Source organism: Thamnophis sirtalis, unplaced genomic scaffold (assembly GCF_051295495.1).
Source record: "Thamnophis sirtalis isolate CommonGarterSnake01/CBP01778 unplaced genomic scaffold, rThaSir2_p1.2 scaffold_12, whole genome shotgun sequence".
Lineage (NCBI taxonomy): Eukaryota > Metazoa > Chordata > Lepidosauria > Squamata > Natricidae > Thamnophis > Thamnophis sirtalis.
In genome coordinates this window covers 44904733-44929304 of record NW_028261392.1, presented here as the reverse complement: position 1 = coordinate 44929304, position 24572 = coordinate 44904733, and the positions used below count along the sequence as shown (strand labels likewise).

The following is a 24572-nucleotide window of genomic DNA, read 5'->3' as shown; positions in this document are numbered from 1 at the left end:
ATGATAGAAATCTTCAAACAAGTTATGAAAAGACAATCCTAAACCCATGAGAATTGTGCATGTTTTTTTATAGTGAAGGACAGCATCCACAATAGCAATAATTTTATAATTTTATTGTATCTTTCTCCCTAGCCCAACTCTGATTTGTCTATATATAGATGAATATTTAAGATCCAGGTTTGAGTTTATAACTGTGTAACTTAAAAACAAGACAGGTTACTCACGATTTATGTGGTCCATGTAATAAACCCCAATCTGTTGATCGTAAACAGTTTCCCATCCTAAAGGTAGTTCATCACCAACACAGTCAGCAAAAGTTAATGGCTTGGTAATCCTACAAATTTATAAAAAAACAAAAAAGTTCAAGCATGCTGCATTTAATTATAATTATAGTTGACTTTAATGTAACTTTGATAAATTATGATTAATGACATGATGTTTTAATGCCAAAACTTTTAACATAAGATAAAGAAAATCAATCTCAAGTAGGAACATAATTCAAAAGGTACTGAAAGGCAAGAATAACACATTTTACTTACAGATATGGACTTTACAATGCACTTACAATTTAATGTAAATTTGCTTTTCTTAACAAAAATGGTATAATGGAAGTCCTGCCAGTTTTTCCTAACAAAAACAGCTGTATTGAAAATAATTATCACTCAAATATATATTTTAGAAAGGGCCTTGGTACTTACCTGATACGCCTCTTCTCATAGTGGGGGGAGGAGTATCCAGAATGGGTTGACCTTGTCCTCTCATGATTGGATGAGTCAGATAAGCTCTTTGGGCAACGCCCCCGGCCAGCAGATATTCCCCATATTTGATGAAGAGCTCTATCCGACTCGTTGCACCATTCACTCCAGACTCTTAATTCAGTTCTTAGCTTTTATCGTCTTCAACATCAATATTTATATAACTTCATAAAACAATGAACATAACACTTAGTCGTACAAACATAGTCAGGGAGGGACTGAATACTCCTCCCCGCACTATGAGAAGAGGCGTATCAGGTAAGTACCAACGCCCTTTCTCCATAGTGAGGGGGGAGGAGTATCCAGAATGGGACGTACCAAAGCCTGCACGTTCCTAGGGAGGGAGACCCCTGAGGCCCCATGTCCCCCCCTCATGCCAGTTGAGGCATGGGCCCCGCCCTGTGAACCGCCTGCAACACCCTGCGGCCAAAGTGGCTTCTGCCGAGGCAAAAGAATCCAGTTTATAGTTCCTAGCAAAGGGAGAGGGGAAAGCCCATGTGGCTGCCCTGCAGATTTCGGCCAGGGATGTCTGCGTGGCCCAGGCCATGGATGTGGCTGCGCTCTGAGTGGAGTGAGTTGTGATATGATTGATGTCTGTAAGCCCTTCAATTGGTATGCAGTGGCAATGCAGGTTCGCAACCACCTGCCTATTGTGGTGGAAGTCACCTCGTTACCCAGGACCTGGTTGGAAGGAGACAAAGCTTCAGATTTCCTGTTTGGCTGGTTCTCCTGAGGTAAATCCTCAGAGCCCTCCTTACACCCAGAGTGTGCCACTTCTTCTCCAACGGGTGAGAAGGGTCTGGACAGGAGTTGGGCAAATCAGTTCCTGGGCTCGATGGAAGCAGGGGCCCACCTTGGGGATAAAGGACGGATCCAGTCGTAATCCCACCCTGTCTTGGTGGAAGACGCAGAGATCCTCCCTGGTGGACAGAGCTTGCAGTTCGGATATCCGCCTGGCGGAGGTGATGGCCTCCAGAAAGGCCACCGTAAGAGTCAGGAACTTAAGGGAAACTGTTCGTAAAGGCTCAAATGGAGCGCCTGTTGGAGCGTCCCCTACCCTGTGTAAGTCCCAGGAAGGGTACCTGAATACTGTGTGCGGTTTGGGGTTGGAAGACCCCTTGAGGAATTGCCTGACCATAGGATGGTGAGTCAAACTCTGGTTCCTGCCACGCAGGAGAACTGACGAGATGGCTGAAACCTGTCTCCTAATCGTGTTAGGAGCTAACCCTCTGTCCCAGCCTGCCTGGGGAAAGTCCAGAATCTGAGGCACTGAGGCCTGGATAGAATTGTACCCCAGGGAGTTACACCATGAGGCAAAGGCCCACCACCTAGAGCCATAGATACACTCTGTGGAGGGTGTGCGGGCAGTCTGGATAGTCTGCATCACCCTGGGGGGGGGGGAAGAGATCTTTCCCCAGGATGCTCCACTCAAGAGCTAAGCGGTCAGATGGAGCCATTGAGGGTCTGGGTGCTCCAGCAACCCCTGGTTAAGGGAGCTTAAATCCGTGAAGCCGTGAATGGTCGCCGTCTTTCCCTGCTCCAGCTAGGTAGGCGAAAAAATGCTGGAAATTACCACTGAACCTAGCCAGAATCTATGCGGGAAGGAGCCCCAGTGGCGGAGGGTGACCTAGGGGACACGAGCAGGCAGCTATCGGGGGGTCACCGTTTCTCAAGCGGCTCCCAGTCCATGCGACTGCCCTCGGTAGTTCTCCTATTCTGGCGGCGAAGATGATGGCGGTGTGCTGATGGCGCCGTTTTCCGGTGGTTCCCAATGGCCCCAGCGTCCTCCGATTTTGCTTTTTGACTCTTCGACCAAGGGGAGCCTTGGACGGAAAAAACGCAGTAGACTATCTTGCCAGAGAGGGGGTGGCTGATCCGGGATGGCATTGAAGAGATCGGGCAGCTGGCTTTGTTTGCCGCCGCCGTGTTCCTCCCAGGTGCCCCCCCATCGCTTCATCGGCTTGCGACGTTCCGGACATCTTCTGGTGTTGTTTTTTCGCGACCAAGAGGAGCCTGGAGGAGTCCTCGGATTTATATCGGTTTGTCTTCGCCTCAAAAAGAGGGTGGACGATTGTTATGGTGCCAGATGAGATCGGGCAGCTGGCTTTCCTTGTCACTGCCGCTGCCCCCTTGGGCGCCCCCCCTGCGCTCCACTTCATTGGGCCTTCTCTGCGGCCTCTCCTCCGCTCTACAGCTACGGCTGCGAGGCCTCCTCTCCTGCCTCTCCTCTCCTTTCTTGCCATCTGCGAGGCCTCCTCTCCTACCATCTGGCTCCCTCTGTTCGTGGACCTTGGGCTATTGGACTTACGATCTAATTCCATCTGTTCGACCATTACCATCTTTCACCGCCCTAGGGACACCACCTCAGCCACTTCAGACTTTGCCCTTTTTCCACATCTTCAGCAGACCGGACTCTTGCGAATCTGCCACAAACTTTGTATGAACTTTGCACTTTTTTAACAGCTGCGCAATTTTCCTTCTTGTTTGGGGTATGTATGTGGTATGTATGTGATGGATGGTTGATGTTTGTACCCACTTTTTATTAATTTTATTGTTATTGTATCCTGTAATTTTTAAACTGATTTATGTGGGAACTGTATGAGTGAGTGACTGTGTATGCATGAGAGGACTGAGAGAACAGCCGGGTGCCTCCTTCACTGCCTCCTCCACTACGGGGGGGGAATGGGGTTTGCGGGTGCAGGAGTGGGCCAGAACATTACGGTCATGATGGGAAGGGGCAGGTACGACGGGAACTTCAGGGCTAGCCATTACCAGGGAAGGAGGGTCCGCTACGTCACAGCGATCCCTCCTTCCGGCCCTGTTAGTTCCACTCCAGGACCAGATGGCGAGAGTGGTCAGGGCCCTGGTCTCAGGCTGTTGTTGCTAAATGCCAGGTCTGTGGTTCACAAGGCTCCCCTCGTCCGGGACCTAATATTAGACATGGCATGTCTAATATGGCATGTATTACTGAAACCTGGCTGGGCCGGGAGGGAGGAGTCCCCCTCACTGAAATGTGCCCAGAAGGGTTTCAGGTGCTCCATCAGCCGCGACTCCAGGAAAGGGGTGGGGGAGTGGCTGTCATCATCCGAGGAGCATTAGTTCCTCGTAGGATCCCTACTCCGGAGCTTGTCGGGTGTGAGTCCTTGTTGGTGAAGTTGGACCTTGAGGGTCAAGTGGGCTTGTTGTTAACGTACCTTCCTCCCAACAGCGTTGCAACAGCCCTCCCCTCGCTCCTCGAGTCAGTAGCTGAGCTGGCGGTGGAGTTCCCCAGGCTTATGGTGCTGGGGGATTTCAACCTGCCTTTGCTCGGTGAACGCTCTGATGGGGCGCAGGAGTTCATGGCTTCCATGACAGCCATGGACTTGACCCAAGTAATCCTGGGTCTGACTCACTCAGCGGGTCACACACGCGACCTCGTATTCCTCTCGGAGCAGTGGAGACTTAATCTAGATTTGAGGGGTATTAAGTTCTTGCCCTTGTCATGGTCTGATCACTTCCTATTGAGGCTTGACTTTCGGAAACCAATCCCCCACTGTAGGGAGGAGGAACCGATTAGCTGGTTCCGCCCCAGGTGCCTGATGGACCCTATGGGATTTCAGACGGCGCTTGGAGAAATACCTGACGCTCTCGTCCACAGTCTGGTAGAGTCCTTAGTCGCTGCTTGGAATATAGCGGCGGCGGGGGCTCTAAACCAGATTGCGCCTTTGCGGCCTCTCTGAGGTAGCGGATCCAGGAGGGCTCCTTGGTTTACCGAGGAACTCCGGGAGATGAAGCGTCAAAAGAGATGCCTAGAGTGCCGCTGGAGGGCCAGTAACTCTGAATCAGAACGAGCACTGATGAGATCCTATATCAAGACCTATCTTGTGGCAATACGGGCGGCGAAATGTCTGCATTTTGCCGCTCTTATTGCATCCGCTGAATCGCGCCCAGCCGCCTTGTTTAGAATAACCCGCTCCCTCTTGAAAGGGAGGGATGCGGACGACCCTTTACAGGGTAGAGCTGAGGAATTTGTTCAGTTTCAAACGGATAAAGTCGCTCGGATTCGGACAGATCTGGACTCCAATTGCACGGTACCAGCCGAGGTACTGGGGGAAGGTCTTGAGCGGATTTTATGGAGCGAGTTTCAACTTGTCGCTCCTGAGGAAGTGGACAAGGTCATGGGAGCGGTGAGTGCCTCCACCTGTATACTGGACCCGTGCCCCTCCTGGCTGGTCTCGACCAGCAGGGAGGTGACACGTGGCTGGATTCAGACGATAGTCAACACCTCTCTCCGGGAGGGATCCTTCCCGCTCCTCCTAAAGGATGCGGTGGTGAGACCCCTCCTGAAGAAACCATTTTGAATAACTATCGTCCAGTCTCCAACCTCCCCTTTGTAGGGAAGGTTGTTGAGAAAGTGGTGGCCTTTCAACTCTGGCAGTCCTTGGATGAAACCGATTATCTGGATTCCGGTTTCAGGCCTGGTTACAGCACGGAAACTGCTTTGGTCGCGCTGATCGATGATCTCTGGTGAGCCAGGGATAGGGGTCACTCCTCTATCCTAGTGCTCCTTGATCTAGAGTGCGTGTAAAGATGAAGTGAGGGAAGCTAAGGCTCACAATAAAGAAAGGCCTGCCGCAAAGGTAAAATAATAATAATAATGACGACAACAACAACAACAACAACAATAATAATAAATAAAATACAAAAGGAGGCATCTTCCCACATGTTAAAAACAAGAAAGAGTAAGGAAACGATTGGTCCCTTGCTGGGAGAAAGTGTCCAGAAGGTGACAAGCAGCAGGGGTAAAGCAGAACTATTTAACTCATGTTTGGCATCTGTCTTTACCCAAAGGGATAAAACAGTCCAACCTATCAAGAACAACACCCCAAAAATCAGATTTGGAACCCAAGATGAGATAGGGAAGAAATGGTAAGTGAGCACCTGTCTACCCTAGCCAAAGTCCAATTCCCAGGATCTTATGGGTTACACCCCAGAGATCTGAAGGAACTGGCAGACGAGATCTCCAAACAACTGAACTATATCTTTCAGAGATCCTGGAGTACCGGAGAACTTCCATAGGATTGCTGATGTGGTTCCCCCCCTTCAGAAAGGGAGAAAACAGATCAAGAGCCCAAAGCCAACATGGGTTTGTCAAAAATAGATCATGCCAGACTAGCCATATTGCCTTCTTAGATACAGTGACAACACTAGTGGACCATAGGAATGCCATCGATAGAGTTTATTCGGACTTCAGCAAGTCCTGATAAGGTAGACCATAACCTACTACTAGATAAAGTAGAAGAATGTGGGTTAGACATTGTCACACCAGATGGCTTTGTAACTGGTTGACCAACCGCACACACCTGTACTCCTCGATGGAACTGCCTCTTCATGGAGGGAAGAATGCCGTGGAGTACCCCAAGGCTCTGTGTTGGGCCCAATACTCTTCAACATCTTCATCAGTGATTTGGATGAGGGTGTTAGGTATGTAAGCTAACAGTTGGGTTAACACTATATATGATAGTAGTGCTGTTTCTTTAAGTACTGCTGTTATCTCAAGCGGTCATAAGAAGGAGCCAGAATGACTGTTAGCTCTCTGTTTGTTAAATGCTGATCGGTGGGGGGACTCATCAGATTTGCAGATGACCCCAAGCTGGCAGAAATAACCAACACTCCAGAATACAGGCTAAAGATACCAAAGGATCTTGATACACTTGAACATTGGGCACAAGAAAATGAGATTCAATGAAGTAAGGTTCTACCTTTAGGCAATGAAAACGAAATGCACAGGTACAGAATATCTTGCTCCACAGTAGTAACTGTGAAGGGGATCTTGGAGTCCTAGTGGACAACCCTTTAAATATGAGCCAGCAGTGTGCAGCAGCTGCCAGAAAGACCAACACAGTTTTAGGCTGCATAAACAGAGGAATAGAATCAAGCTCCCGTGAAGTGTTAATCCCACTTTATAAGGCCTTGGTAAGGCCACACTTGGAGACTCTAGGAAGAGTGCAGAGAAGAGCAACAGAGGAGATCAGGGGACTGGAGGCTAAAGCCTATGAAGAATGGTTGCAGGAACTGGGTAAGTCTAGTTTACTGAAAGGAAGGACTAGGGGAGACGTGATAGCAGTGTTCCAATATCTCAGGGGTTGCCACAGAGAAGAGGCAGCCCAACTATCCTCAAGGCACGTGAGTGCAGAACAAGAAGCAATGGGTGGAAACTAATCAAGGAGAGAAGCAACTTAGAACTGAGGAGAAATTTCCTGACAGTTAGAACAATTAATCAGTGGAACAACTGCCTCCAGATGTTGTGAATGCCCCAACACTGGGAGTCTTTAAGCTGTTGGATAGCCATTTGTCTGAAATGGTATAGGATTTCCTGCCTAGGCAGGGGGTTGGGCTAGAAGACCTCCAAGGTCCCTTCCCACTCTGCTATTGTATTGCATACTATTGTATTGCATTGTATTTTGCTCTTTGCCTAGTCGTCCCCACCCTTGGAAGGCCTTCAGGGGTAAACTCTAACCTGATTGGAAGGTCTTCTGTCCCTCCATTGAGAGCTGTAGCCTTTAGCAGCTAGGGCTGATTTCTGCTTGTTTTCCCAGCTGCAGGGGGCTGCCATCTTGGGCCACGTGGGGCCTCTCCTCCCCCTTCTTCCCAAGTGGCTCTGCAGGACAAATACCATAGCCCCGCCCTCAAGAATTAGCAACAAAAAACACAGCTTGTGCTATTAAGATCTGCCGGTCTCCTGCAGTTAAGTGTGGCCTCCTGCTGAGAGCCTTCTCGCCCCCCCCCCCCGTTTCTCCCACTTAAAGGGGAGTGTTCTTAAAGGAGAAGCCTCTGGAATTCTCCTGTGACTTAGAAAGGGGCAGAATAGGGTTTCCATAAAACCTGCAAGCAAGGTTGCTGGAACCCAGATGACAAGTCATTGCTGCCTGAAGAGAAAACTAGTGATCTTTCCTCAGTTTCCAGGCACATGGGGAGGGCTGCTGCAGGCCTTGTGGCAACTGCTTCTGCCTTTCCTATTTGGAGGTAAGCTGGGGGGGGGAATTGATCCACCGCCTGCCTCTTTAACCTCCTTGAAGGAGATAAGCCTCCTTTTGGCCCTTTGCTGCCTCCCCCGCCCTTGGCTAATGCCTCTGTGATGGTCTCTCACCTTTTTAAGGGTGCCTCAGAGCCTCCGGTGGTGGTTGTTGCTGGAGGGCTGAGAGCTGGGCTCCTGCCAGCCTCCTCTGAGCTGCTGGGGGCCGCCATCTTGGACCACATGGTTTCAAGATGGCCCCTGGCTCCAAATTCAAAAGGCTCCTCTTTGCTGGAGCAAATGGAAATGGCTTGTGCCTTTGCAGGCTGCCATGCGGCTGCCGCTGCCGCTGGACGCTCTATCTCTCGCCTCCCCCTGCCTCCCGCAGCTCTTCCTGAGCCTCTCCGGCTCTCACCTTGTTCACTGGTGATAGCTGCCAGCGCAGGCTTTCCAGGGCATTTTAACAACCCGCGGTTCGTGGCTCAACCCCTGGGGGGAGCGGAGGAGAGCTCCTGCTCCTGAGACGCCTCTGCGGCAAGGGCTTGCCTGCAAGAGGCTTATGCCCTGTCCTCCTGCTTGCCCAGAAAAGGTCCTCACTGAGTGACCCCATCTCACTCAGTGGCCAGGGCAGCATGCCGCCCCAGGGGGCTTGTGGCAGTCCAGTCCTTGCAGGAGGAGGCTGTGCGCGATGTAGGGAGACAGGATTCGCCGGGTCCAAGCTTATTTTCCTTAATCCTTTGTAAATTACTGGAGGTCCAGAGTGGTAGAACCTTTCCAGTGAGTGGATGAGTCAAATATGGGGAATATTTGCTGGCCAGGGGGTGTTGCCCAAAGAGCTTATCTGACTCATCCAATCATGAGAGGACAAGGTCAACCCATTCTGGATACTCCTCCCCCCTCATTATGGAGAAAAAATAATCAGCATTCAAGAAGTTGCACTTGTTTCCTGAAGAAAATTATTAAAATTCACATCATTATATCTATGTTAATAATGTAGTTCCAGTTATGTCCAAGAAGCTTATTATATAGAACCACAGCCAGGCAGCTCAATTATAACAAGGTCCCTGATCAAAGCCTGACTGAGTTGATATTAGTCAATTAAATCCAACCTCTCCTATCCCAAAGAAGTACCAGATGCTTTTTTTATAACTATTCTGGTCCAATATATCTGAAATTACTCAAGTGGGTAAAATTTTATATGGCAACAAGTTATTTGTCTAGATTGGCTAGGACAGTGATGGTGAACCTGTGGCATGCAGAGCCATTTGTCAGGGCACGTGAGGCACTGCCCTGTCAGCTGGCCAGCGCGCACGCGCATGCTGGCCAGCTGAGTTCACCCTTTTTTAAAGCCATTTTTCACCCTCCCCAGGCTCCAGAGGCTTTATAGGAGCCTGGGGAGGCCAAACCTCCCCCGCCCCCCCTGGAGGCCCTCCAGAGGCTTCATGAGTTTCCTTGAAGCCTCCGGAGCGCAAAAAAACGGCCGTATGGGCAAACTGGAAGTTCGGGAACGGACTTCCGGTTTGCTCGGAGGGTCGTTTTGACTGCTTCAAAGGCTTCAGGGAAGCCTCCTGAAGATCCCTGAAGCCTTTGGAGTGCTCAAAACGACCCTCTGAGCAAACCAGAAGTGACTTCTGGTTTGCTCAGAGGGTCATTTTGACTGCTCTGGAGGCTTCATGGAAGCCTCCTGAAGGTCCCTGAAGCCTCCAGAGGGCTTCCATGCGGGTGGGGGAGGCTGTTTTCGCCCTCCCCAGGCTCCTATAAAGCCTCTAGAGCTTGGGAAGGCGAAAAAAGCATGCAAAAATGGGGGGAGCGCCTGTAGTGCATGCATGCACACTGGGGGGGGGTCGTGCATTGCATTATGGGTGCGGCATGCCCGCTCATGACCCCCCCCTGCGCTCCCCCCACTTATGGCACGCGAGCCAAAAAAGGTTTGCCATCGCTGGGCTAGGATATTGACACTAATTCAACTCTATCCTTTTTTCACTCCTTTATTGTTAAGTACAGTAGTTACTGGAAAGTAGAAATACTTTGAACTCTTGATCAAACAAAAGAATATTTTAGATTGTGTGCTTAAGAACTTTTTAAAATGTAGATTTAGAAAGCTTTCAAATTTCACATTAGAAGTCCCTAACAACTTCAAACCTAAAATAGCACCTTTATGACTATAGACATGGCACATATGAGTAACAGACCTGGTACATTTTCAGATATATTAGTGGAGGAAACACATGCAGTTCAAAGTTAAATATTCAGTATTACATTTAAACTAGAAATTAAAACCTCACTACTGAAATGGCCGCATAGGAATAGAAATATAAGCATTCTCAGATCTATTGCCACAGATTTAGGAGGCAGACAGTATCTTATTATTGTACTCTTATCTTTAGTTCTCATAAACAAACAAAAAAAGAAACTATGAAAGAGTGTATATATTTGTGTTACAAAAATATCCTATTAAACTTTTTGTTTTGAAACAAGGGGAAAGGAAGCAAGGGCAATCTTTCATAGCATTTGCCTACTAGCACTTCAAAGTTTATCTGAAAGCTTACATTTCAAATGGAGAAATGTGATTCAGAACACATGTGAGCAAACATATAGCCCCTGTTGGAAATTCCTTAAAAATGTGTCGTTCCCAGCCATAGCTACTTTTTAACTACAGGAAAATTCACAGTTGCTTTAAAGTGTTTCTGACAAATGCTACATTCATGTCTGTGCATGAGTCAAATCACATCTGTCCTTTCGAATCTAAATTGGTAATCTTGATCTCATCCAATTCCTGATTCCTACTGTCCATATACTTCTCTCAACAAACATATTTTTCAGACTTTCCTAATTTTGCTTTTTTCTTCACAATATTTAAATCTTGCTTTGTTCTTATCACAATCCACATTATTGCTCCTAGATACTTTGTTTTGTTTGTTTATTTGTTTATTGGATTTATATGCCGCCCTTCTCCCAAAGGACTCAGGGCAGCGTACAACATTTAAAAACAAACAAACACATACTACAGAATATTACTTTGCTTGTTCTGTTTTCAGTCTGGTTCAATAAGACTTTGATCATTCACTCACCAGTTCTATCTTGTATGTCTGCTTTAATATCTGGCATACTCGAATGCATATTTTAGTTCCATTATTTTGAACATTAGTTCTATTTCTATATCTTGAAGAATCTGCTGTGTATTATTCAATCCCAATCAGAAGATTAATTAACAAATAAAAAGGATCTATATATTACATCTGCAGGATAAACCATCTTGCAAGCACTCCCTGTAAAATCCATTTAAATAAAAGAGACGACTCAGGAAACAATATTTCTAGTCACTCATACAGCTACAAAAAAGTTAAACTCCTTGCTGACAATTGATGTGTGTGTATGTGCATGTGTGTATGTGTACATATACATACACACACACACACACACACACACACAAATCAGTTGTCAACATATACACACACAAAGAGAAAATGTGTCTACTGCAACCTATATACTGTCAGACCTGCAGTCATATTCCTTTTAGGATCTTTGGCCTGCCACACACTCTATTATTTTACTATGCTGTTTCATTATTGGAGAATTGGGAGGAGGAATAGTAAGGAGTAGAATGTGTTGTTGTCAAAATAAAAAAATTCTTTGTCCATGATGTGCCAACATGTCTTTCTTAATAAATTGGAAGTTTGATGAAAGCTCTGCCTTGGATTCTGATTTAATTGTGGATGATATTTGGAATGCTGACATATATACCATTAGCAGCAAACACAGAAATTCATATACCGTATTTTTCAGAGTATAAGATGCACTCCCCCCGGCAAAAGGGGGTGAAAATTTATGGCTCTCTTATATATCAAATGTTGCATCAGCTGGGGGAAGGGGTGGAAGGAGTTGCTGTGGTAGTGGTGACAGGCAGCAGCAATCCCCATTGCCTGGAACAGCTGATTGGTGGTATTCTGGGAGGCTGATCCAAGCGCCAGCAAAGACTCCAGCATTCCCCAGCTGAGGCAGCAATGCAGAGGTGAGATTCAGCCAGTTCAACCGAACTGCTTGTTACAGTTTTGTGCAGTTCGGAGAAAGAACGTTGGTCTTTCCTGAATTTGTCTTTTCAGGGGAAGAGAGGAAGTGGTCATGTGTGGGTATTCTCAAAGCCTGATTGGTCCAAGACTGAGAGTAAAACTTCTTAAATGCTCCTTCCTGCCCTTCTAGCCGAGTTTCCTCGAAGGCGAACAACAGAACTGCAATGGACACAACCAAAAACAAAAAACTCCCCCGGGAAAACACCCGGCCCTCCCCTTGGCCCCACCCAAAGAAAGGCGGGTCATGACCACTCCCTCTCTTCCCCTGAAAAGACACGTTCAGGTAAGACCAATGTTCTTTTTCCAGTGGAAGAGAGGGAGTAGTCATGTGTGGGGCATACCCAAGTTCAGTCCCAGGAAGGGAAAACAAACCAACAACTATGGCCCAAGGGGATATGGCCACCCTCTGCAAGATCCTCCAACCAAAGGAAGCGTCTGCTGAGGCGAATGCATCCAGACGATAATGTCAGATGAAAGGCATCGGAGAAGCCCGTGGCTGCTTGACAAATGTCTTCAAAGGGGGCCCTCGTGGCCCACGGCACCATGGTTACGACACTCCTAGTCGAATGGGCTGTAATGCCCGACAGGACAGGTTGTCCTGATGCCCCACAGGCCTCCACAATGGCCTGACACAGCCAACGGCCAATGGTAGCCGAAGACACCCTGGCTCCGAATGTCTGAGATTGGAATGAGACAAACAAGGTATTTTAGGTATTTTATTAAAATTTATAGGCCGCCCTTTTCCCTGAGGGGACTCAGGGCGGCTTACAACCATTAGGGAGGGGGTACAATACAAAATAAACAATATATAAACAAGATAAGTAGTAAAAACACAACATGCATTCTACATTCAACACTCGGGTGGGGCAAATTAAGGACTTATCCCCAGGCCTGTTGGGAGAGCCAGGTCTTGAGGGCTGCGCGGAAGGCCTGGACGGTGGTGAGGGTGCGTATCTCGACAGGGAGATCGTTCCACAGGGTCGGAGCTGCAACAGAAAAGGCTCTCCTCCGTGTAGTCGCCAGTCGACATTGACTGGCGGATGGGATTCGGAGGAGGCCCAGTCTGTGCGATCTAATCGGTCGGAGGGAGGTAATCGGCAGAAGGCGGTCTCTCAAGTACCCAGATCCACTACCATGGAGTGCTTTAAAGGTGGTCATCAGTACCCTGAAGCGCACCCGGAGATCGACAGGTAGCCAGTGCAGCTCACGGAGGATGGGTGTAACGTGGGCGAACCGCGGTGCGCCCACTATCACTCGCGCGGCTGCATTCTGGACTAACTGCAGTCGCCGGATGCACTTCAGGGGCAGCCCCATGTAGAGCACATTGCAGTATTCCAGCCTAGAGATCACAAGGGCTCGAGTGACTGTTGTGAGAGCCTCCCGATTCAGGTAGGGTCGTAACTGGCGGACCAGGCGAACCTGGGCAAATGCCCCCCTGGTCACAGCCGACAGATGATGATCAAGAGTCAGCTGTGGATCCAGGAGGACTCCTAAGTTACGAACCCTATCTGAGGGGTATAAAATTCGACCCCCCCAGCCTGATAGATGGAACATTAGCCAAATTGTTGGGAGGGAAACACAACAGCCACTCGGTCTTGTCCGGGTTGAGTACCAGTTTGTTAGCGCTCATCCAGTTCCTAACGGCCTCCAGACCCTGGTTCATCACATCCACCGCTTCATTGAGTTGGCACGGGGCGGACAGATACAATTGCGTATCGTCCGCATATTGATGGTATTTTATCCCGTGCCTCCGAATGATCTCGCCCAGCGGTTTCATGTATATGTTAAATAGTAGGGGGGATAAGACCGAGCCCTGCGGCACCCCATATTTTAGGGGCCTCAGGGACGATCTCTGCCCCCCTACCAACACCGACTGCGACCTGTCCGAGAGGTAGGAGGAGAACCACTGCAAAACAGTGCCTCCCACCCCCACCTCCCGCAGTCGTCGCAGAAGGATACCATGGTCGATGGTATCGAAAGCCGCCGAGAGGTCAAGGAGAACCAGGATGGACGCATGGCCTCCATCTCTGGCCCTCCAGAGATCATCGGTCAATGCGACCAAAGCGGTTTCTGTGCTGTAACCGGGTCTGAAGCCGGACTGGAAGGGGTCAAGGTAGCTAGCTTCATCCAAGGCCCGTTGAAGCTGGAAGGCCACCACCTTCTCAACAACCTTCCCAACAAAGGGAAGGTTGGAGACAGGACGGTAGTTATTTAAAATGGCTGGATCCAAGGATGGTTTCTTCAGGAAGGGTCTCACCACCGCCGTTTTTAGTGCGGTGGGGAAGTGCCCCTCCCGAAGGGAGGCGGTTACGACCGCCAGGATCCAGCCACGTGTCACCTCACTGCTGTTGGCAACCAGCCAGGAGGGACACGGGTCCAGAATGCAGGTGGAGGCACTCACAGCTCGAATGGCCTTGTCCACATCCCCAGAGGCAACATCCTGAAACTCAACCCAGAGATGGTTTGCCAAGTGATCCTCTTGTGTCCCGGCTGGATCTGCTGCGGTGGAGTCCAAGTCTGACCGAAACCGAGCAACTTTGTCCGCTAAGAATTGGGCATAATCCTCAGCTCTACCCTGCAAGGGTTCCCCCGTATCCCTCCTATTTAGGAGGGAATGGGTTATCCTAAACAGGGCGGCTGGGCGGGACTCAGCGGACGCAACCAAGGTAGCAATATGAGATCTTTTTGCTGCCCTAAGTGCCCTGATGTAATCCTTGCTGCAGGTTGTTAATAGTGCTCGGCTCGACTCGGACTTATCGGACCTCCACAAGTGCTCTAGGCGTCTCCTCCGGCGCTTCTTCTCCCGGAACTCCTCGGTGAACCAAGGAGGTCTCCGGGATCCGCTGACCCGGAGGGGCCGTAGTGGCGCAATCCGGTCAAGAGACTCCGATGCTGCCGAATACCAGGCAGCAGCCAGAGTCTCCGCCGAACTGTGGGCGAGAGTATCAGGAATAACCCCAAGCTCCGTCTGGAACCTCAAGGGGTCCATCAGTCGCCTGGGGCGGAACCACCTGGTCGGTTCCTCCTCCCTACGGTGGGGGTTTGGCCTCCGGAAGTCAAGCCTCAGTAGGCAGTGGTCTGACCATGACAGGGGTATGGTGTCATTTCCCCTCAGACCAAGATCACACATCCACTGCTCCGAGAGAAATACGAGGTCGAGCATGTGACCCGCTGAGTGGGTTGGGCCCCGAATTACCTGGGTCAAGCCCATGGCTGTCATGGAAGCCATGAACTCCTGCGCCCCATCAGAGTGTTCACCGAGCGATTGCAAATTGAAGTCCCCCAGAACCATAAGCCTGGGGAACTCAATTGCCAGCTCAGCTACTGACTCGAGGAGCGAGGGGAGGGCTGCTGCAACGCAGTTGGGAGGCAGGTACGTTAGCAGCAGACCTACTTGACCCTTGAGGTCCAACTTCACCAGCAGAGTCTCACACCCGACAAGCTCCGGAGCAGGGACCCTACGAGGTACTAGGGACTCCCGGATAACAATAGCCACACCGCCACCCCTTCCCTGGGCTCTCGGCTGATGAAGCACCTGAAATCCTTCTGGGCACATCTCTACAAGGGGGACTCCTCCTTCTGTGCCCAGCCAGGTTTCAGTAATACATGCCAGGTCTGCCCTCTCGTCAGAAATTAAGTCCCGGACGAGAGGAGCCTTGTGAACAACAGACCTGGCATTTAGCAACAGCAGCCTGAGCCCAGGGTCCTGACTACTCACGCCATCTGGCCTTGGAGTGGGACTCATAGGGCCGGAAGGAGGGATCTCTGTAATATAGCGAACCCTCCTTCCCCGGTAATGGCCAGCCCTAAAGTCCCCACCGTATCTGCCTCTCCCTGTAGTGACCGTTATGCTCCGACCCACTCCCGTATCCCTGGTCCCCCCAGCCACCCCGATGACCCCCGCGTTCCCCAGCAGGTCCTCCGAGTTACTCATACTCATTCACTCACCCAAGCAGTCTCCACACGGTAATTAAAACACAAAATACAGCAGATAAGTCAATAAAAGTGGAACCATTCGCTCAATCACATGTGTATCCCATACATATCCCATACAAAGGAAAAAAGAGAGAAGAAAAAAAAGAAAAAGAAAGAAAAGAAGAGAAGAAAATTGCGCAGTTACTTAAAAGGTGCAAATTCTGGGAAAGTCCAAAAGAAAGTCCCGAGTGGTTGGGGGAGGGGGAGGGCCTTCTTGCAAACTGTAAGTGCCCTCCACTCGTCCAATAGTGGTACTGTCTGCGGCAGCAGGTCCGAGGTGGCATCAGGCAGCGATGGACATGGTAGATGGCGGTGCAGATGGACGTGCAGGTAAGAGGCCAGATAACAATACAGTCCAAAAAGTCCGAAAGCCACTCTCAAAAAGGAGTCAAGTCTCATGCAGTAAAAGGCCCTGCAATGGCAGGGGCCCAGTGGGAGAAAGAATGCACTAACAGGAGAGGCCAGGCCGAGGGGAGAGGAAGGGGGGGTGCAATAATAGCAGATGGAAACGACCTCCCATTCTCTCCCAGTGCTGTCCCAGGCTGACCGCCTTCTCCCTAGGACAAAGAAGATGGATAGTCCAGTGCAGTTCTAAGAACTCCCCGCAGTCCTCAAGGTCGGGAAGGCGCAGCTGAAAATGCCGAAAAAGCTGAGAGGTGCCACCCAAAGGCATCATACGAGGGCCGCCCAAAACGGCGACCCAGCTGTTTGCTTCTTCGGGGCCCCTGGAGCTCGTTCTCCTACAGGAGCCTCTTCCCTCACCGGCCTGAGAAAAACTGCAGTGGGGACCTGGCTGCTTTGATGTTAGAGACCAGCTACCCGAACCGCCGAAAAAGGGAGAGTCGCGTTTCAAAACGGCCACAGCGACTAGAGAAGCAAACATGGAGGGGAGAATAGCCGAGGGAGGGGGAGAAGTCTCTCAGCCAGCAGATGGAGAAAATCGAGGCTCTCTCAGGCCAGCCGGGTCGTAAAAGCACCCCCGAACGTATTACCCAACATCTCCAGCCAAGTTTGGCTGCAATGCCTTCCAGACAGCACCCGGGCGGCGTCTTCAAATGCTTCTCCAGATCAGCTGGGCCGCGGCGTCTTCCGGGCGGCCCCCAGACAGCATCGGCGTTTTTCTCAAAAGGCAGCCTTTGAGAGCGATATCTCTCTAGTCCGCTGCCAGCACCAAACCCCCCAAGAGATCACTCGTGCCCTGGTCTCTTTCTCGTTCGATTTCGGGGGCGGTTTCTCCTTCTTTGGTATTTTCTTTCCGCAAAAATGCCGGAGCGAGAAGCTCCGCAGACATATTCCTTCGCACATGCCTGACCTGTGGACCCCCGCCGTCCGACGGAGATAAATCTGCAAAGCGCGACAACGTCAACACGGTGCCAGAGTCTCTCCCTATCACTAGAAGGCCCCGGACAAAAATCGGGCAGAATGATTTCCTGCAGCTTATGGAAGGGTTTGTTCACTTTTGGAAGAAAGGTAGGATCAAGTCGCAGAACCACCCTATCCTGATGAAAATGACAAAGATCATCCTTGGATGAAAGGGCGCCCAGCTCCGAAATACGCCTGGCCGAGGTAATGGCCACCAGAAAGGATACCTTAAGGGACAAGAACTGAAGATGAACAGACCGGAGAGATTCGAATGGAGGCCCCGTCAACGCCCTGAGAACTAGGGGCAAATCCCAAGTAGGGAACCTGTGTATGGGAGGAGGCCTGAGATTAGCTGGCCCCTTAAGAAATCGTTTGATCAAAGGAATGTGTGAGAGGGAAGAGGACCCCACACTCCCCAAGACTGAAGACAGAGCCGCCACCTGATGGCGCAGAGTGTTGTGTGACAGCCCATCCTCCAGGCCCTTTTGCAGAAGATCCAAGACGTTGGGCACAGTGGCCCTGGCAGGATCAATGCCAAGAGGGGAACACCACCAAATGAAAGCACTTCAGGTAAAGTTGTAAATCAGGGTTGTGGATGGGCACCTAGAAGCTTTGATGATGCGAATGACCCCGGAAGATAAGTTTGCCCCCCTTAGGAGCCGCCGTTCAAGAGCCAGGCGGTCAGATGGAGCCACTGGGGATCTGGGTGAACCAGGACCCCCTGTCCTAGGACCACCTCCTCCCACGGAATCTTCCACGGAGGAACTGCTGAGAGTTGGACTAGGTCCGCGAACCAGCGCCTCCTGGGCCAATAAGGAGCCATGACTATGACTAGTGCCTTCTCCACTACCACCTTCCTGAGGGTCCCCAGGATGAGGGGAATGGGGGGGAAGGCTTAGAGCAGACCCGGAGACCACCTGCACCTGAGGGCATCCATGCCCTCCACCTCCCGGGACAGAAACCGGGTGAAGAATCGAGACAACTGCGCATTCGCCGGAGTGGCAAAGAGGTCCACTAGAGGGTGCCAAACCGCTGACATATCTCCTGAAACAACGACGGGGGAAGTTGCCACTCGCCGTTGTCCAAAGTCGCATGACTCAGCCAGTCCACCTGGTGGTTGGACAGGCCGGAGATGTGCTCTGACACCAAGGACGACAGGTGCCTCTCCGCCCAGGAGCCGGGCCTGTAGCCAGAGAGCCCGAGAGTGGGTCTCCCCCTAACGATTTATGTGGGCCTTGGTGGCCACATTGTCCATCAAGAGAAGCACGTGACAGCCCTCCACTGAGGTCCAGAAGTGAAGCAGGGCTAGGCGCGCAGCCTTCAGTTCCAACCAATTAATATTGTGTCGGAGGTCTGAAGCTGTCCACCTGCCCTGAGCCAAGCAACAGCCCACCAGAGCTCCCCAACTGAACCGGCTCGCGTCCGTGGTCACGGTCACCCTGACTGGTTCCCAGAAGCAGCAGCCCCGCCGAATGGCCAGGGAGAACCACCATCTGATGGAAACCTTGACCCCCGCCGGGAGGCGGAGGGATCGAAGAGTTGCTTTTCCTTCCCCTTTGGAAAGGGATGAGTTCGGAGATGGAGCCTGGCCCACGGAACTATCCCTATACAAGAGTCCATCTTGCCCAACAACTGCCACAACATGAGGACCGAAACTGACCGACTTCCATGTACCTTTTCCGCCAGCTGACATAGGCTCGTTTGACGGTCCGGGGACAGACGAACCATCCCCGACACCGAGTCTATGACCGTCCCCAAGTGAAGAATGCGCGTGGACGGAGACAGATGGCTCTTCGGAAAATTCACCGAAAACCCCAGGGTCTGAAGACTCCAGATGGTGAGCTGAAGGTCTGAAATCGCCCGGGGAAGGGGCCCCGCCTGAACCAAGACATCGTCCAGGTAGCATTGGAGCCTTAACAGGATGGAGCAGAGATGAGCTGCCAGAGTCGCCAGCACTTTTGTAAATGTGCACGGGGCGGAAGCCAGCCCAAAGGGAAGAGCCCAGTACTGGTAATGGTGATCCCTGTGGGAAAACCTCAGAAACCTGCGGTGAGCCGGGAGAATTGGAATATGAAGGTAGGCCTCTGTCAGGTCTATCGAGGTCAAGAAATCCCCATTTCGAATGCCCTGAAGGATAGACTTGAGGGAGGACATCTTGAAGCTCCTGTAAACCAAGAAGCGGTTCAGGCGCTTGAGGTCCAGAATCACCCTCCAGCCCCCCGAACTCCTCAGGACCACAAACAGGTTGGAGTAGTGACCCAGCCCCCTTTCTCCTGGGGGGGGGGGAATACCTCCACTGTCTGAATGTCGAGAATGTGTTTTATAGCCTGATCCAACAGACGGTGGCGCTCCAGGCTCCGAGACGGAGGGAATGACCGGAAGAGATTCTGAGGGGTGGAGAGAAACTCTAACCTGAGATCGTGACAAACTGTGGGACGAACTGACCCAGGCATCTGACGTGATCTCGTCCCATCGATCCGCATAAAGGAGCAGGCGGCTGCCTATGGGATGACTCGGGTTCGAGTCACTCCCCTCTGCGATACGGGCGACCGCCACCGCCTCGAAAGGGCCGCCGTGACTGATGTTGAAACCTGCCCCTGTCCTGGTAGGACGACCTGGAAAACTGCCTGTCGGACCTGAAAGAGGAAAACCATTGGTGATGGTCATAGTCAGGAGACCTATAAGATTGTCTACGATAAGGATGCGACCGCACCTCGAGCTTTTTGGCATTGGATGGAAAGACCTTTTTCTCGTCCTTATTCTCGACGAGAATAGGGTCAAGAGCCTCCCCCAAAAGATTGGGCCCCTTAAATGAGGTCGCCGCCAGATTCCACTTAGCCTTGTTATCCATCTGCCAATTCCTAAGCCATAAGAGACGGCGGGAGGTAACCAAAGTGGCTAACGCGCTGGACGCAAACTTAACCGTGTCCAGAGTCGCATCCGCTGAAAATTGAGAGGCAGCAATAATTTTAGTCAAATCCTGTGGAGCACTTGTCCTGGATCAGAATGCGATCCTGGAGCTGGTGCAGCCACATGACGGTAGTACGGTTGAAATAAGAGGCCGCCGCCGCATACTTTATGGCCCATGCAGTGGCATTGAAATTTTTCCTCAGGGTAAGTTCAGCGCGCTTATCCTCAGGTTTCAACTTGTCCGCCACATTTCCGGACTCCACTGGGGATGAAGAAACCAAAGTAGCAATAGGAGTGTCAATAATGGGTAACTGGATGGCCTGGGCAAAGACCTGTTCCACATTGTAGAAGCAGCGGTCATTGCTGTTGCAATTTTTGTGGTCTTCCTCGCCTTGTTCAGGAGAGTCTTGAACATGGCTGGGGAAAACAGGCCCAAGGAAGAAGGATGTCTGCAACCTGAAGCTGCGGAGCCACATGCGAGTCTTTGGGTCCTCTGCTGTGGCTTCCTGATGGGTGATCCCACCACTGGCTGGCCCCACCCCTCGCCCTCCCAGTCACTCCTTGCCTGGCTTGAAAAGGTAAGGGCAACAGTGGGGGATGGAGAAATGGCCGGGCTGATTCTCCGGCACCTCACTCTTGCTGGAGCTTGTTCCAGCCCTTGTTGGTGCTGGGAGTGCTTCGGTCGCTTGGGGAGCCATGCAACCTATTCTCCGCCCTGAGATACTGGCCTGACCCAGCTGCGACCGATGCTGGCTTCGCTAACACGAGGGCGACAGGGTGGGAATGGGAGCTGGGAGAAGAGGATGACAGAAGGGGGATGGGCTCTCTCTGTCTCTCTCTTTCTCTCCGTGTTTCTTCTCTCTCTCTTGGAAAGCCAAGGCTGCATCAAGCTCTCCTTGGGGTGCTTCACTATTCCTTTTCTTTCTTTTTGCCAACTTTTTGAAAATCTGGGCTGGCTGAGGAATGAACGTGAGCCGCAGTGGAGACTAACCCTAACCCTAACCCTTCAGGTGACCCTCCTCCTCCCCCTCTCACAACCATAGCTGGCCAGAGACATAGAGAGACACAGAGAGAGGTCAGGAGGGAGGCATAGAGAGAAACACAGAGAAGGGGAGAGATAGAAGGGGAGAGAGACAAAGAGAGAGACACGCACAGAGAAAGGGAGAAGGGGAAAGAGAGACAGAAAGCGGAGGGAGAGATAAGAGAGAAACAGAGAGAGAGAGAAACAGAGAGGGGAGGAGAGAGAGAGGTGTCAAAAGGGTTTTGTGGTTCCGGGTGTTTTTTAACAACTGGTTCTCTGCCCTAATGACCGACTGGGTAGGTGTGGCTAGGGTGGTCATGTGACTGGGTGGGAGTGAGCGATGGCAAGTTGGCCATGCACACTCAGGTTTTGTGGCTCCCAGTGTTTTATTTTCTGTGGGAAACAAGTCCAAATGACTCTTTGAGTATTTAAGGTTGCTGACCCCTGGTCTAAACAATCTAAATTTCAAGTCTCTAAACTAGGTGATCACAGCATTGCCCTGATGTTCTATGCAGACCACACTGTGGATCTTTCCAGAACACCAAGAGGCCTCAAAAGAGCTCTGAGAACTTTGGTCTGATACAGCAGAAATGGTAATCTGGAAATCAGAAAACCAAGATTATGGATTCTGTCAAAAAGCCAAAGCTCCGCTTATGGAGCATTAATGGCCATAAAATAGAACAAGTGATTCGTTCTGATTATTTAGGAGCAGCCATGCATGCTACTGGCTTGAGGAAAGCCCAATGTGAATATGCTGCTGTTACTAGACAAAGATCTGCCAATGCCATCCTTAAATTTTTCCAGTCCAAGGGAGGATATTACATTCCAGCTGCACTTAAACTCTTTCAGACTAAGCCACTAGCCCAATTTCCTTATGGGGTACTGGCTGGCCCTCAACTTGGTGTTTCACTTCTGTGGAAAGGATACAAATCAAATTTATCAGAGGCAATCTCGAGATATCACACTGGATCTCAAATGCACACTGAGTCTCAAAACACAAATGTGCTTCTATGATTGGAGACAAGTATGATATAAGTTGACTCCTGGATGTATCTAACTTTTATAAACCTTTGGTTAAAACTCAATTTCTGTCCTCAAAGCTTAAAGCCATTCAGGACAATTTTCAATCCTCATGGGTCAAGGCTGTTGAATTTAATATTTAAAGTTTAGGCTACTTTCTCTCTTCAGTTCTTAAGATGGAATATGATCAGACGAAACAAACCCTGAAGCAAAGGTTAAAGGATACAGAGAGGCAAACAGATTAGGGAAGACTCTAGCTCTCCTGACACCAGTACTGCTGCCAGCTACACCTGAAACAACTGAAAACACGCAGCCATTGATAAACTTTCTCTCTTGCCCAATGCCATCTCTACCCTCTGCAGCAGTGGACAGTAAATATTTTTTTAAATACCACTGGCTGAAAGATTCTGCTTCTGTGATTCTGGAAGGTGGGTGAATGACACTATAGGTCAGTGTTGGCGAACCTTTTTGGCACCAAGTGTTGAAATGGGAGGGTGCGCGCGACTTCTGCCTAAGATGTAATACAGCACAGGTTCGAATCCCAGTAAGGGTATGGCTAGCTGATTAGAGCTAAATAGCTTGAAATAGATCTATACTAGTCTCCCTTTATTTATCAGCACAATTACGTGTGTGTGTGTGTGTGTATAAAAGCGAAAACCACTCACGAAATCTCCAGAACCATAAAGCCTACAAACTTGAAATGTGGCACATATGTGCCTCTTGGCTTCTAGGTGCTCGCTTAGAAATGATTTTTTGAAATGACCATCAGATTATTAGTATTTCTTATATTATCATTAACATGCTCTGATGCTAAGGAGTTAAGATGTTCTACTCCCCCTCCCAACCTGAAAATCTGGACGTGGGCATGGGCGTGGCCAGCCCATAACTCATCTGGCCTGCTGGCTGCGAGTTTGGAGAGGAGCCTGAGGGAGAAAAGGTAGCAAGATAGGAGAGGCTTCTGTGGGGCAAGCCTGAGGGAGAGAAGAGGATAGAAGAGGAAAAGAGGCTTCTGTGGGGCAAGCCTGAGGAAGAGAAGGGGATAGGATAGGGGTGGATTCTGTGGGGCAAGCCTGAGGGAGAGAAGGTGATAAGATAGGAGTGGATTCTGTGGGGCAAGCCTGAGGGAGAGAATTGGGATAGAATAGGGGTGGATTCTGTGGGGCAAGCCTGAGGGAGAGAATGTGATAAGATAGGAGTGGATTCTGTGGGGCAAGCCTGAGGGAGAGAATTGGGATAGGATAGGGGAGGATTCTGTGGGGCAAGCCTGAGGTGGAGAAGGGGAGAGAAGAGGCCGATGATAACTACTCATTAATTTTCACGCTGTAAGTGTTGATTTATCAAGCCGGATCACATAGTTTTGTAGCAGAGCATGGGTATTCAGGTGGTGTACTAATATGAAATGTCTATAGAGATCCTCAATCATCCAGGTCATGGTTGTCCCAAAGGTGCTTTTCAAAAGGCAACTGGACTTTTGGGGGTTTCCTTAAAAACATTTTGCTTCTCATCCAAGAAGCTTCTTCAGTTCATGTTTTCTTTTTTTTTCTTTTTTTATTAATCTTTTTTTTAATTATTATTATTATTTCAATTTAAAACAAGTACAATATCTTTCTTTACATGTTATAGAAAATGTATCAGTCAGTCACAGATAAACTTTGGTACATCTCCTCCACAGTCAACAAACATAACTCATATTAACTCAAGTATTTTAACTCAGATATTCATACATATCACCATTGTCATATATCCATTTTCATTTGACTGTAATTATTATTTGAAAATATTGATAATAATAAAAATCTTAAACAATACATGCCCACACCAGTGGGAAAAGAAAAAATCAAAACAAAAAACAAAAACAAAAACAAAAAAGACAAAAACAAAGGAGACAAAAAGAACAAAAGACAAGGCAGGGAGGAAAAAAAACAAAAAAGAAAAAAGAAAAAAAACCACAGGTTTATATTATATATATATTTTTAAAAAAGTATATCAGCTGGTTACAATACGTTTTGGTGCATCTCTTCCATTAATTCATATTAATTCAAATATCTTAACTCAAATGTTTACCATATTGACATCATTATACCTCCACTTCTAGTTGACTACAATTATTTAAACGTCTTTCAACCTTAACTATGCCAAAAAGTTAATTCATAACTACATGCTGACATTTCATTTACTTGTTTGTAAAATCCTCTATTGACATCAAATCCTCATATCCTATTTTAACTGAATATCCATAATATTTAATACCAAGAATTCCATCCTCCATGCAATATAATTTATTATCATTCTCCCTTCTTTGTAGTTGTATCATATATCATAACATTTTCCCCATATTAATTAATATTTAACTGTATATATTTTATTTTATTTTTTAGTAGTGATAATTATTGTGATTATCACAATATTGTAATATAAAGGTTATTATTTATGTGTAGCCCAAAAGTATTTCCAACCTTCCTTTC

The 24572-nt window shown here is 49.3% G+C and overlaps 1 protein-coding gene across 3 annotated transcripts in view; it reads right to left on the bottom strand.

The window, feature by feature from the left end:
• The window catches only part of WWC3 (WWC family member 3), a 1020491-nt gene that overhangs the window by 80262 nt on the left and 915657 nt on the right, over positions 1 to 24572 (bottom strand). For 2 of the 3 annotated variants that reach the window (XM_087726386.1, XM_087726387.1), the window contains exon 2: positions 225 to 334. The exons of the other annotated variant lie outside the window; for it this stretch is intronic. In XM_087726386.1, the coding sequence (XP_087582512.1) occupies positions 225 to 334 (110 nt within the window). The remainder of the gene's footprint in view (positions 1 to 224; positions 335 to 24572) is intronic. 3 annotated transcript variants of the gene reach the window in all.